The sequence below is a fragment of the Peromyscus leucopus genome, chromosome 2, assembly GCF_004664715.2.
Source record: "Peromyscus leucopus breed LL Stock chromosome 2, UCI_PerLeu_2.1, whole genome shotgun sequence".
In the NCBI taxonomy this organism is placed as follows: domain Eukaryota; kingdom Metazoa; phylum Chordata; class Mammalia; order Rodentia; family Cricetidae; genus Peromyscus; species Peromyscus leucopus.
The window spans coordinates 81,826,435-81,841,029 of NC_051064.1; the positions used below are offsets into that span (position 1 = coordinate 81,826,435).

The window sequence follows — 14,595 nt, forward strand, 5'->3', positions numbered from 1 at the left end:
CACTGACTACTCTTCCAGAGGACCAGGGTTCAATTCCCAGCACCCACATGGCAGCACACAACTGTCTGTAACTCCAAGATCTGACTCTCTCACACAGACATGCATGCAGGCAACACAGCCAATGCACATAAAATAAAAATAAATACATTAAAAAAAATAACACTGTGCATTCTGTACATTCTGTATTAACTAATTCTCAACACAGCTCATAGTGGAGTACAGTGTTCCTCAGTGCAAACATTTCAGTGGTAACAACAGTGTACATCAGTTCTGTCATTGGATGATGTTCCAAATTTAGCTCATTTTATGAAGTGCAGTATTTTTCATTGGAAATATAATAGAGATTCAAATTGTTGCTCTAATTCTACTTTGATACAAAAGCCCTGGTCTGCCTTGGTTCCTCACCAAGCTGCTTAGTGCCATACATAAGAACATCACTTTTCTAATATTTATTTCCATAGTCTATAAAGTCACACCTGAGCAACACTCAACCACTTTTAAATGATGTTATGGTTAAAAAGTTCAAGACTGGGCTGGAGAGATGACTCAGAGGTTAAGAGTACTGACTGCTCTTCCAGAGGTCCTGAATTCAATTCCCAGCACCCACGTGGTGGATAACAACCATCTGTAATGAGATCTGGCACCCTCTTCTGTGTACATAATAAATAAATAAATCTTTAAAAAAAAAAAAAAAGGTCAAGACTATGGCTCAAGAAATTTGAGCAAGTTAAGGTCCTTATAGCATGGGCTAAACAAATGTGTATTCCTCAAAATGGATCTCAGAAGGGGACTTTTCTATGCCATGTGATTGATAAATAGTCCATACTATGTGCTTATAGTCAGGCTTTCCATGATTTCTGGATGACAGTGAAAGGGTGGGGAGTCTTGCATTCCTAAGGAAGGATGTGCAGATTGTGGGGAAGTGGGGAAAAGATGATTCAGCAAAAGTGGAGTATACTTGAGAGAGACAAAAGCTGACTAGCCTCAAATAAGCTAGAAGGACTAGGATCCTGGAAAATCAATGGTCACCAAAGCTACCCAGTGAAATTGAGGGACAATGAGAGGATGAATTCAGAAGGAAGTTTAATTTAGTATAGACTACTAAATTGGATCTTAAGAGAAAAAAGGCGGGGCCTAGGAAGATACCATAGAACGCCAACTTGGAGCTAATAAGGGTTTATTGCAGCAGTTCTCAACCTGTGGGTCACAACCCCTTTGGGGGTCACATATCAGATATCCTGCATACCAGACATTTACATCACCATTTATAACAGTAGTAAAATTCTAGTTTTGAAGTAACGACAAAATAATTTTATGGTTGGGGGTCACCACAACATAAGACACTGTATTAAAGAGTTGCAGCATGAGGAAGATTGAGAACCACTGGTTTATTGAATGACGGCAAGGAGGCAAATGAACTAGTCAGTTTAGTTGACTCATTGGGGGTACACAAGTGTCCTTCATGTTTGATCATATCCTTATTATCATCGTAGATCTAGGAGGTCTTATTCAGGTTTATTTTTTCTGCCAGTTAAAGAATTAAAAGGAAAGGAAAATCTCAGACACAGCAAACAGAAACAGGTAACAACTTTTATGATAATCAAAAAAGCGTGCACACTGCACACACATACACACACATACACACACAGACAAACACACACACACACCCCGGGGGGGGGGGTGTCGGGGGGAGATGCACTGCAAATAAGAGGGAACACGTGGCTGGATTTAAGCTTTGCCCATTGTTGTAGACACAAGGGCTATCATTTTCCTGTTTTGTTCACTGCTTTTTAAATTTTGCTCCTGATTATAGAAGTTCTTAGTAGCCATTTCAAGGAAGTAGTCTAAAGTTTTTTCACAGTCCAAAGGGATCCCTTTCACTTTCCACTTGTTTGGAGTGGATTGAATTATAAGGCAGTATCAGGATCAAGTACCTTTCCAAAGAGGCAGGGTCTCTCCCCATCTTTCTACAAGGCCTGAGGGTGACTCTTTGAGAGCCTAACAGTAACCCGAGATCACTTGGAAAAACTTAAAGTCTTGGAGTGAATCCTCTGGAGCCTCTCTAAGAGACATAAGAGAAAATGCCTCTGTCTTCAGTCCACAACGGGGCCATTAAGGTCCCACTGAGGCTCATCTTGTGGGACTGCTCGTCTCCCGGTTGAGAAGTTATTTTCCACATGTGATTTGTACCTCACCTGTTATAGAGTTTCTGTTTTCATTCATCCCACATATGTGGCCTATACATCTACAGAAGTCTTTTCAGTAAGTATCAGTGACTGATTTCGGAGTAACTACATTCTTCTAGCCCATGTCAGAGGAGTGAGTAAGTCCCTGGAAGACCTCAGGGGCTTCAGAAATTTTTCAAAGATTACCTTTTCTGTCTCAGATCTTAAAAAGAAAAGACAGTATAACCCATATTTAGTCTCCATGTCTGATCAATACCTGTCTCCTGCAATGGCAGGAGATATAGTTGAGAAAACCCTGGGATCCTAAGGCTGAGACACTTTTTCTTGTCATAAGAGTGACTGAACCTAGCCAGGTGGTGGTGGCGCACACCTTTAATCCCAGCACTCAGGAGGCAAAGCCAGGCAGATCTCTGTGAGTTTGAGGCCAGTCTGTTCTACAGAGCAAGATCCAGGATAGGCACCAAAATTACACAGAGAAACCTTGTCTCAAAAAAAAACAAACAAACAAAAAATGCTCTGGTATGAGGGCATGCTGGAGTGCTGGGTCAATCAATACTCCTGTGTATTTCTAAGTTGAGCGAAGAATAAATAAGGAACCTCAAACCGCTTTCCTTTTTGTTCCTTGCAAAACATATATAATTATAAAATGATGTTAAAAGTAATATTTCCATCTGAAGGCCATTTTTTCTCTATTATCTGATTTATATTCAGGCCAGGCTCAAGTACAAAACAATTGCAGACACATCTTTTGTAAGATACGTTGATTGAAGAGTTACCAGTACATAAGGATTCAGCCTGTAGAAACCTTTGTTAAAGATAAACAGCTACCTATCTGTAAAGCAAAAGAAGATATATTGGACACAGTTCTTATCTCTGTTGCTGCCTTCTTTTCTGGAGCATCATCTGGCGAGTTTCCATTGTTTTTCTCTCCTTGCCTCTTAAACAACCATGAAGAAAGGCCAGGCAAGCTAGCTGCTGTCACTGATAAGACCTTGATTCCTGTATCCTCTCTTCTTTCATGTGCCATCGTGAGAAAAAGGAGCCCATCAGACTCAACAATATCATTCTAACCAACATCTAACCGTTCTCAACAACATCACTCTAACTGATTCTCATACTGGACCCACCATAAATTTTTAAATGTCTTGAGTAAACATTGAAGCTTGAATGGCAAGGAAAGAAGCCAATGTCTAATGATTATATAAGGTGTGGGGAATCTTCTCTGTTGCACCTCTAATATTCTCTTCAGACATTTCCTTTGGCCCTCCTTTTCTTCAATATTATAATCAGCTAATCCATTTTATGTTCCTCAGTCTAGATAAGAGGCAAACATTATAGTGCTAAGGATGAATTTCTCCCTTTAGGAGAGTCCATTGATTTAAAAGAGTCACACTTTAATTTACCACATGTAACTTGAATTTAAGTGCCCATAATCTAGAAAATACAGAGCATAGAGGGAAAGGTGTGTAAGGAACTCAAAAAGATATGGTGTCCAGATGCTCTTTTCCCTGACCCTATCTCTGTAACAGCAACTGGAAAGTGAAAGCAGGAGCAGGGCACCTTGTGGCAGAAGGAAAGTAACTAAAATGTGTGGAGCAGTTCTGAGAGTGGGAAAAACAGCCAGCAGAAACTAGGACACTACGAAACCAGCGTGCCAGGCACTAGCACCCACTGCATTCCAGCTGTTCACAATGGTAAGATAGTTTCTGTACAGCTACAGCAGCCTCCTCTTTTCTGCTGGTGGTTCGTCCAACACACAGCAATTTATTGTTTGGCTTTAGGTGGATCTGTGCAGTGGCTCCAGATTCAGTGCTGGGCTGCCATGGATTCACAGAGTCCAGCCATCTCAAAGTGCTAGCTAGCTCTGATTGGAAGCTAGTAATTTCATGCTTTTCTACTTAGGCACAAATTCAATGTCCATGGTGCAGGGAGGGTGTTCCAGCACACTCATCATCCTAGACTCACAAAAGGTAGAAAGGGAAAAAAGAGGAATGAGGGTTAAATTAAAGGAAGGTGCGAAGAGAAACAGAAGAACTATATGTAAGTGTGGATCCGAGTTTGGAGGTCAGGAAAGGGGTGTGTGTGTGTGTGTGTGTGTGTGTGTGTGTGCATGTTGGGGGTAATTGTGGTGGTATTGTGTTCCCCAAAATATTGTGTACCTTAATAAATTTATCTGGGGTCAGAGAACAGACAGCCACTAGATACAAAGGCTAGAAAATGGTGGCACTCACACCTTTAATCCTAGCATTCCAGAGATAGAAATCCCTCTGGATCTCTGTGAGTTCAAGGCCACATTGGAAATAGTCAAGCATGGTGACACACGCCTTTAATCCCAGAAAGCCAGCCTTTAATCCCAGGGAGTGGTGGTAGAAAGCAAAAAGATATATAAGGCGTGAGGACCAGAAACTAGAAGCATTTGGCTGGTTAAGCTTTTGGCCTGGTTAAGCTTCAGGCTTTTGAGCAGTAATTCAGCTGAGACCCATTCCGGATGAGGACTCAGAGGCCTCCAGTCTGAGGAGACAAGACCAGCTGAGGATTCGGCAAGGTGAGATAGCTGTGGCTTGTTCTGTCTCTCTGATCTACCAGCATGGACCCCAATAACTCGCCTCGGGTTTGATTTTATTAATAAGAACTTTTAAGATTCCTGCTATAGGTAATAGTGAATTTAAAGCAGAGTACAAACAGAGCGTTGGCTCCTGTATTCCCCCTCCTTCAGTTCCTGCTCTGCCACACCAATGATGTGGGGAAAATTGGGTGTCCTTGAGAGTGACGAGGAAGGGAAGGTTTGGGTCTGAGAAAATTAATGACTACCAAAGCCATCTCAGGCTAGTGTCTCTAGATATTTGGCTTATAAATTAAAACAACAACTAACAGTCCAATGGGAGGTTAGGTTCCTAAACGAGTTTATTATACACAGAGCTTAAGAAGGTGGCGGCAGTGTGCCTGTATAGCAAGAGTGGAGTACCGTTTATATTCCTCACCAGGCTTTGCTACATGGAGGCCCAGAGAAGGGTGACAGAGTCAGTTCAGCTAGCCCGTCCATAAAATGTCCAGGTACTCTCAGTTTTATTCACATCCTCATAGTTTGCTGGCACAGAGAGCCATTTAGGGGAGGAGAGATGATGAGAAAGCAGACCTCCCTTCTGGCATGTATGAGAACAGGAGATAGAAATTGGCTAGGTGAGTTTATAATGAAGACACCAAGGCAGTGATGTTTCTTTCTCAGATAAAAGCCAGAAAACACAAGATTTCATGATTAAGATATACCACACCCATAAATAGTCCATATGACTTGCTGAGTTACTTTCTAGAAATGCTGTCCATTTTTATTCTAATGAAGTATAACAATGCAGAATTTCAAATGGTGGTTTTAAATGTAATCCCTGTGTCATCAGCAAAGAAAAAAATAATATTTTAATTACAAAATTATTTTTTGTCAATAATTTAACAGATGAAGTAGAAAATACATACATGCATGTTGTAAGGAAAAAATTTTCTTCTACAATCAGTATGTTAGAAATATACCAACAAAAAATATAGGTGAAAGATACATAGGTCTTTGACATATTTGTTAACCAGTTAAAATTTTTTCTAGCTATAGATTTTTCTAATCTCTTTTCAGTTATGATAAAGTATCCTGAAAAGGCAATGTAGGGGAGACAGGGTTTCTCTCATCTTACAGTTCCAGGTTATAGACCATCATTGTGGGGAAATAACAGTGTCAGTAGCTTGAAGCAGAAAATCACGTCATTTCCTCAGTTGAGAGAAGTGAATTGCCTGCTTGCTTGCTTTCGCTCAACTTGATGTCTGTTCACTCACACAGTCCAAGATGCCCTGCCTGAGGAATAGTACCACCCACAGTGGGTTAGATCTTCCCAGATAAGTTAACTTAGTTAAGACAGTCCCCGCACAAATATGCCCACAGTCCAACTCAATATAGACAATTCTCCACAGCCTTTTGGATGTTAGTCTCCATTGAGAACTTACCAGTTCTTCTGATGGGCCTTCCTTTATATACAACAACCCTCTCTTACAGCTTTCAATACTATTTCTTTGTTCTGTGTATTTATTGTTTTAACTATGAAATGATGTCAAAAATTGTTCTTCTGACCCTGTTGATGTGGTGTTCTGTAAGCCTCATATCTGTATGGGCATCACTCTCCCTAGATTTGAGAATTCTTTCTGTGATTGTTTTCTGTACCTTAGAATTCTTTTCCTTGTTCTATGCCCATTATTTGTAGATTTGGTCTTTTCATTGTCTTCCAAGATTTTGTTTATTTTTTTAATTTGCCATTATATTTCATTAAATGATCCATATCTCTAATTAATCTCAAATCTCTAACATTCTAACTTCAGTATTTGTTAAGTTGTTGAGGCTTTCTACTGAACTATGTTTTGACTTACTAAATTTTTCATTTCCAGCTTCATTTCAGTTTGGGGTTTTCTTTATTTCTGAATATTTAATTACATTCTTGAGTTATACAGTGTTTCACTTATTCCACTCAGCTATTTGTCTTTTCCTGGGATTCAGTCAGTTTATTCCTATCCTGTTCAAGTTCATTCAGATAGTTATGTCTGCTTTGAACCATTTGAACTCTGTGAACATGTTTATAATCATTTTTGAACTATGTTCACTTACTTTGTCCTCATTAGTGACTATTGCTGTGGAATTGGTGATTCATTGGGAGGCAATATATTGATGAGGCTTTTGTTTTGTTTTGTTTCTGGGCTTTCCTGCCCCCCCCCCCATATTTCTTGTGTTCTTACAATGGGACCTGGACATCTGAAGTTATATTGTAGGTTGTATCTTTTTTTTGTTTTTTTTTTTTTTGTTTTTGTTTTTCGAGACAGCGTTTCTTTGTGTAGCTTTGCGCCTTCCCTGGAGCTCACTTGGTAGCCCAGGCTGGCCTTAAACTCACAGAGATCCGCCTGGCTCTGCCTCCCGAGTGCTGGGATTAAAGGCGTGCGCCACCAACGCCTGGCAGGTTGTATCTTTTGAGATGAGATTTCTAGCCCACAATGCAGGCTGCCTGAGTTTCTAATAACATTCTGTCATTGCTGGACATCCTAGGCAGGTGTCAGGTTAGGCTATGGTGATTACAGAGAGGGAACGGGGCAGGGATAAGAAATGTGTGGTCCCCAATATGTGACTGGTGAAAGTTGGGGTAATGCTGAGAATGGAAGGTTTGGGAGGTCATTTGCCAAGGTCTCCAAGTCTTATATGGTAGCTGAAGGATCTCTAATAGGTAACAAGTGAGATGTTTGGTAGTCTACACCAGGGAAGGTGTAAGATGAAGAGATGTGGGGGCACTGACAAAAGATAGGACTTTGGGAACCATGACTGGGAAGGGTCAGGAGTCTGACCTGTGAGTCACTTTCCTAGGTCTCCATGTCTCCTGGGGTGGATTCTTGGGCCCTTTTCAGGAAGCGAATGGTGGTTTATGGGGTCCTAAGGAAGTAAGGACCTGAAAGTGGAAGTGTAGATTCACTTGCCAGGATCTTTGGTCTTGCGAGGCATCTAGAAAACCCTTAGCTGGTATTAGCCAGGGCTTTAGAGAATATTGAGAAAAGGGAGTTACAGAAAGAGACATGGGGTCTTGTCTGGGTTGTGGGTAGAGCTTTGAGGACTCCGACACAGAAATGGACCAGAAAAAAAATGGTGTGGTGTCCCAAATAAGCATTAGGCAGGATTTGGGCCTGTCGAAAGTGAAGAGGAATAGGAATAGGAGACACCAAGTGCGTTATTGGGTATCTGGACCTCATGGGGCAGCTAGAAGATCAGACAACACTTTCTTTTCTTATTTTATTAATTCTTTGAGAATTTCATGCAATGTGTTTTAATCACACTCACACACCTTTCCAAGCTCCTAAATCCACCCCAATATCTCTACCTACCCAACTAAGTATTCCATTTTTTTAATTAGTAGGAGCCAATTATGAGTATGGGCCTTTTCTAGAGAGTAGGCTTACCAGGACCACACCTTTAATAAAACACACATTCTTCATTTGGTCATCTAGTGACAAAATATTTGACATTTTTACTTTTTGACAATTAGAATTATATTGCTATGAATATTTGTTACTAGTTTTTTGTGTGCCTGTTTTAGATGACTGGAATATGAATGGAATGACTGGATGATATAATTCTGTATTTGACTTTTTGAGGAACAATCAGCATTTTATCCATACTGACTAAGAACTTTACGTTCTTGCTAATAATGTACAGAGTTCTAATTTCTCCAGAGCTTCACCAACAATTTTTGCTGTAACTATTAAAAAACATACTTTGATCAGAAAAAAACTGATAGTTTTGATTTGTATTTTCCTTATGGTTTACAATAATAAGCATAATTTTTATGCTTATTGACCATTTGTTTATTGATTGTTTTTAATTTTGGTTCTTTTTTTCTTATTTTTTATTAGTTCTTTGACAATTTTGTACAATTCATTCTGACTGTATTCATCCCACACACACACACATTTCCTATCCAGTTAGGGTTTCTGTTGCTGAGATTAAACACCATGACCAAAAGCAAGTTAGGCTGGAAACAGTTTGTTTGACTTATACTCCCACATCATATTCCATTGTTGAAGGAAATCAGGACAGGAAATCAAACAGGGAAGGATCCAGGAAGCAGGAACTCATGTAGAACCTGGAGGCAGGAACTGATGAATAGGCCATGTAGATATGGTGCTTACTGTTTTTTTCCTTCTGTCTTACTCACCCTGCTTCCTTATAGAACACAGGACCACCAGCCCAGGTGTGGCACCACACACAATGGCCTGGACCCTCCCCCATCAACACTAACTGAGAAAATGCTCTACAGAATGACCTACAGCCATCTTTTGGAGGCACTTTCTCAATCGAGGCTCATTACTCTTAGCTGACTATAGTTTGAGTCAAGTTGACATAAAACTAGCCAGAATACTTTTCACACATATCCCCTATCAGTATTCACCCAATTTAGTTTCTTTTTCCTAATCCATCAAGACCAATTTGTGCTTAGATGTGTGACATTCTACTGGAGTGTGATGGGCTTACCAGTGTTACAGGTGCTGCAGTCTTAGAGAAAACTGACTCTTCCTCTCCTAGCAGCTAAAGATTGCCACTAGCTCTTTGGCCTGTCTTAGACTTAACATACTTCCTGAAGGTGCTTTGCTTGTGAAAAGAGAAGGAAAGGAATCATCAGTCTTACCCAGCTATGAATCTTTTAAGCTACAGTAATGTCTGGCCTGGTAAAATATGCACATTAATGAAAGTGTGGCATGAACATCATGTAGTAACCAACCACTTTCTGTTTAGATTTAAATCCTGTTCCACAAATGAAATCCATACATGGCACCATTGTCAGGGCATGAAACTATAGTTAAATAGGCCATAAGGGAACGCCTATTATTCTGCAAAATGGACATAGGACTAAGCCAATAGCTAATGATGTATCATTATACCTACAGATTAATGCATCTCTTAATCCTCATCAGAGAAGTTGCTATTTGTAGTAGATGATGATTAGAAGAGACACCCACAACTGTGTATGGATTACTTACATGGTGTTTTCCAGTCAAAGTGTTTTCTGCTCTCAGGCTAGAACTACCAGGAATTGTTTGATGGTTGGTTTTTGTTTTGTTGTTGTTGTTCATTTGTTTTTGTTTTTTTCTGGAATGATAAAAAAAAGATAAGAGAATTTTTAACTGTATTCTGTTTTACACTTTCCTAATTACTGTACCTGGTTGTCAATTTCATGTTGTATTATAGCTCTGTCACATAGAACACTTCTTTGGTGTTTTGATTATTTCCCATTATTCACCCTACTCAAAATTAAGAGGCTAGAGCTACATATCATATATGTAAAATATAATATTAAGAAATGCATCTTTCCCAATAAGCATTTAAAAATCCCAAGCCCTTTAACCAGTTTGCCTTGTGGACATGTATCTATGGAAAATTAATGGTATAAATGGAGGTAAGAAGCTATATATGTAAAGGCAAGACTCAGAAAACATTTTCTTTCTTCATTTTTCCATGATTTTACCAATAGACAACTAAAGTTACTTAGGAACTTTGGCCTCATTTATAAATAATAACAATAAAAACAATCTATTGGAATATAAATGTATGTTTTAAAATATTAAATAAAAAGAGGAAATGTAAGTTTATACATACCACATAATTGCAATTACAGATTGAGGACTATATACCCCATATGCTTTGGCCCAAAAATAAATCAGATTTCATAGGCTTTTTTTTTTTTCTGATTTTGGAACATTTGAGTACACTTTAATGCTTAACTATTGATAACCTCAGAATCTGAAATTAAAAAAAAAGACTGAAATCTTTAACTTTGATTTGCTTTAAGTGCTCTGGATATCAGGGCTTTTCATATTTTGGACTTGTGGATTACATATTCACTCAATATAATAATAACAAAAATCCCAAAACTTTGCCTGGGATAAAGAATAGAAACCAATTCTTTGAAATTATTACTCAATTATCTCTGCAAGGCAAATTCACATAATACTCTAGCTTGTTATAGGGTTGAACTCTGAAAGACATCGTTTGTGATTTCCATGTACTCCTGGATCATTTTTACATTTGTTTTAGAGACTTGACTCTAGTTTGAGGTTTTCAGATTGAATAATATATTTAAATGTTGTATGTACTTCAAAACATCAATTAATGTTGTTTATTTTATGTTTATCATGTTGAGCTGTGAACTTACTAATGATTTTGTCTAATATCAACATGCCACTGAACAGTTTAACATATTTCTTGAACTCTCCTTGTTTCCACATACAGATTTTTGTGAAACAAGAAAATATGATATTTAAACTTTATAAAATAATATTTTTTCCAGGTGTCCCATTGCCTAAATCAGATGTTTCTGAGCCCCTGGTTGCCAGTTCACCAGTGAAGAGAGCTCGATGTGCAGATCCTCTAAGTGAAGAGGAAGATAAAGTAAAAGAAGATCCCTTGACCATCTCTGAACTAGTATACAATCCCAGTGCCAGCCTGCTCCCTACCCCAGTGGATGATGATGAAATCAACATGCTCTTTGACTGTCCATCTAGGCTCGAATTAGAAAGAGAAGATACAGATTCATTTGAGGAACTGGAAGCAGATGAAAATGCCTTTTTGATGGCTGAAGAGGAGGAGCTAAAGGAAGCTCGTCAAGCTTTGTCATGGAGCTATTCTATCCTGACCGGCCATATCTGGGTCAACCCCCTGGTCAAGAGTTTCTCCAGGCTCCTTGTGGTGGGCCTGGGACTGCTGCTGTTTGTATTTCCCCTGCTCCTCCTCCTTTTGGAGTCAGGTATTGATCTCTCCTTCTTATGCGAAATTCGTCAGACACCAGAGTTTGAGCAGTTTCACTATGAATATTATTGTCCCCTGAAGGAGTGGGTGGCTGGGAAGGTCAACATCTTCCTCTACATGCTGGGCTGTTCCTAGGTTCATATCTGATGAGACTAAGGGCTATCTTCAATACTGGTGGTATCATTTTCAGTAGATGCTAGGTTTTGATTGGCCTTGAGTTGTCAAGATGTGCTCTTTTCTCTTAACTGACTGCTCAAACCTTGAAATTAGTTTTCTGTACTTCACTGAATTTAAGTTAATTTAAATCAAATATAATTCTTTTAGTTATCCTTCAGAAAGGCAGCCTTGAAGTAACCAAAAAAAAAAAAAAATCTCCTTATCATACCATAGCATGTAGTACATTAGAGTTAGGTATTCCTGTTTCTTTATTGTGAACTATAATGTTCAGAATCAGAATTTTAGTAAAAATACAAGAAAAATCTTTTTAATATAACCTTTGGTGAAAATAATATCCTCTTACTGATGCCTATACAAATAAGTTGATGCTGAGTTTTTCTTTCAGTTTTTTTTTTAACAAAAAAATAATATTTTTATGTGTTCTAACTATTTTGGTAAATTTTTAGCAAAAAAAAAGCTTTCTGGAATTATTTAAGTACACATATTGTAAAACTAATGCACATGGAATTTTTTAGTGTTTTGGCACCTGATTTTTTTAAAGATATTTTTTGGCTAACTAATCCCATAATTTATTACCTGCATATGACTTTGAAAAACAATAGTAAGAAACTATAGTAAGTATTCAAAACAGATGATTGAACTAGAAGATGTGAGCAAGGAGAACACTGAGTTGACATTGTGGGGTCTAGTTTTCAACAAGATAATCTTACAAATTCATTTGCATTTTGCCCATATGTTTGGGCTGGGGAAGCAGAGTGTTTTTAAAAGAAATTGAAACTACTTGTAATAGTAAAATTGTAAAAGATCCACTAGTTAATTGTTTATTGTTTACTAATCTGTGTGAAAGCAGGAGGAGTTTGGCAAATAGAAGGTAGCAAAGAAGAGTTCTGGTGAGACAGCTAGGCAAGAGGTGATAAGCTTATGGTTGCTTTTATGGAAGTGATGGTGATACATTTGGCACTCAATGTAAAGAGCTGTGCACTCAATTTCTGAGTTCACAAAACCATGTTTAGTTAATAAAAGTGGAGAAATTTTAAGGTAAATATTTGGGATCCCTCATGCTTTTCATTGTGATTCTATGGATGAAATTTTAAGGGTGTGTGTGTGTGTGTGTGTGTGTGTGTGAGAGAGAGAGAGAGAGAGAGAGAGAGAGAGAGAGAGAGAGAGAGAGAGAGAGAGAGAAATAGACAAAGACAGTGAGACAGACAGGGGGAAGAGACATGGAGGGAGAGGGAGAGAGAGAGAGAGAGAGAGAGAGAGAGAGAGAGAGAGAGAGAGAGAGAGAGAGAGAGAGAGAGAGAGAGAGAGAGAGAGAGAGAGAGAGAGAGAGAGAGAGAGAGAGGAGAGAGAGAGAGAGAGAGAGAGAGAGAGAGAGAGAGAGAGAGAGATTGAGAGAGAGAGAGAGATTTCCTTTATGGGTTTCTTTAAGTTCTGAACTCTTGTAATTGAGGCTACCATTGAAATAATTAAGTGAATCAGATGATACACCATTTCTCTTTGGTGAAGTAGACAATGGAAGAGAATAACAGACAAAGGAAATGATAAATCCTGTAGTACATTCCTTCATATCAGTGAACCCAAGATAGAAAACATCTGGTGCTTTCCATTGCTGGTCACTTACCAACACTGTATAAAGAGTAAGAATCAAAAGAGTATGGAGATTTTACCTATGTATGAAAAGATCCCATTGCCTTTGGTTATGAAGAGATTGGACACACAAATTGAGTACTATAGCCATGCTTACTTAGTGCAGCTCTGAGTGTTTTATTAGATGATTATTTTGAAAGTGAACTTTGAAAGTCAGCTCTCGGGACTTTGAGTTGAATGCATTATAATATATACTTGCTATTGTATCCATAATTTATACAGATATAGAAATATATTTTCTATAACTGGAACTTTAAGCCTTTTTTTCTAAGTTTGCTACTGATCAGCATTTTGATAGAAATTTTAATTTTTCTCTTTTTCTCTCATATGACTTTGAACTCATACTCTCTGGCATAGGGAAATTCCAGTGCAGTTGGTAAAAAAAAAAAATGCCACCGTTTTATTTGTGCTTCCTATTTTCTTTGAAGTGCTGACCAAGATAACTCACCTGGGCTTCTTTTAAAAATAATGTTTAAGTTAAATAATATTTTTAAATTATGGAAATAGCATGTTTATATTATGAAATATAAAAAGAAAACAAGATAGATATAACATGTAATACATGCATGCAGATTTGTAATGAGGAACAAGATGCAGATAGTTTTAACATTAACAGCCTGCATCACCCTTCTCTTGAGGAACAGTTCATTGTGGATTAGAAATACTTTTAGGGAAAGATAGAATAGGGACCACTAAATTAACACAATAATGATAAAGCCTAACACTGGGATCCTATAATGTCATTTATTTGGTATAGAATTAAAGCCTTTAAGAAATATCCATTTACTGTTAAAAAGATTTCATCAGATGTTTGAATCAAATGAAGAAGGGATTCTTCAAAGGGTAGCCAGTATATAAAATAGTGAGACTGAGAGTTCAAAGCAAGTACATTTGCATTTGAATATTCTATTCCATTGGTATATGTGTACTTACAAAAGATATGTATGTATGTATGTATGTGTTTGTATAGATATAGCCCACATGCCTTTCATACATACTTACTTGTGCTAATTTTGCCCCAGGTGAGGAATTTGTGGAATAATTTTGCTCCTTTCTCTCTCAGACATAGTGATATCATGATATGTAGAGCCTTAAGTGCTTAATTATTTCATGAAAGTACTTTGTGTACATTTGTGGATTTGTGTACACAGAGAGCGCAAGAGAGCAAGTAAATGTACACACAATTGTCTTTAGTGCTAATATGAGCTCTATAATGAGAATGATGTAGGTAAAGGATCACATATTTCTGAGCTTGGAACATGATGTGTATTA

The 14,595-nt window shown here is 38.1% G+C and overlaps 1 protein-coding gene across 2 annotated transcripts in view; it reads left to right on the forward strand.

The window, feature by feature from the left end:
* Frmd3 (FERM domain containing 3) overlaps positions 1–14,595 on the forward strand; it is a 194,689-nt gene that overhangs the window by 169,074 nt on the left and 11,020 nt on the right. Inside the window, exon 14 of one of the 2 annotated variants that reach the window (XM_028873960.2) lies at positions 11,042–12,883. In XM_028873960.2, coding sequence (XP_028729793.1) covers positions 11,042–11,634 — 593 coding nt within the window. In that variant the 3' untranslated portion in view covers positions 11,635–12,883. Of the gene's footprint in view, positions 1–11,041; positions 12,884–14,595 lie in introns of those variants that run through there. The other variant, XM_028873961.2, reaches the window with a different exon arrangement.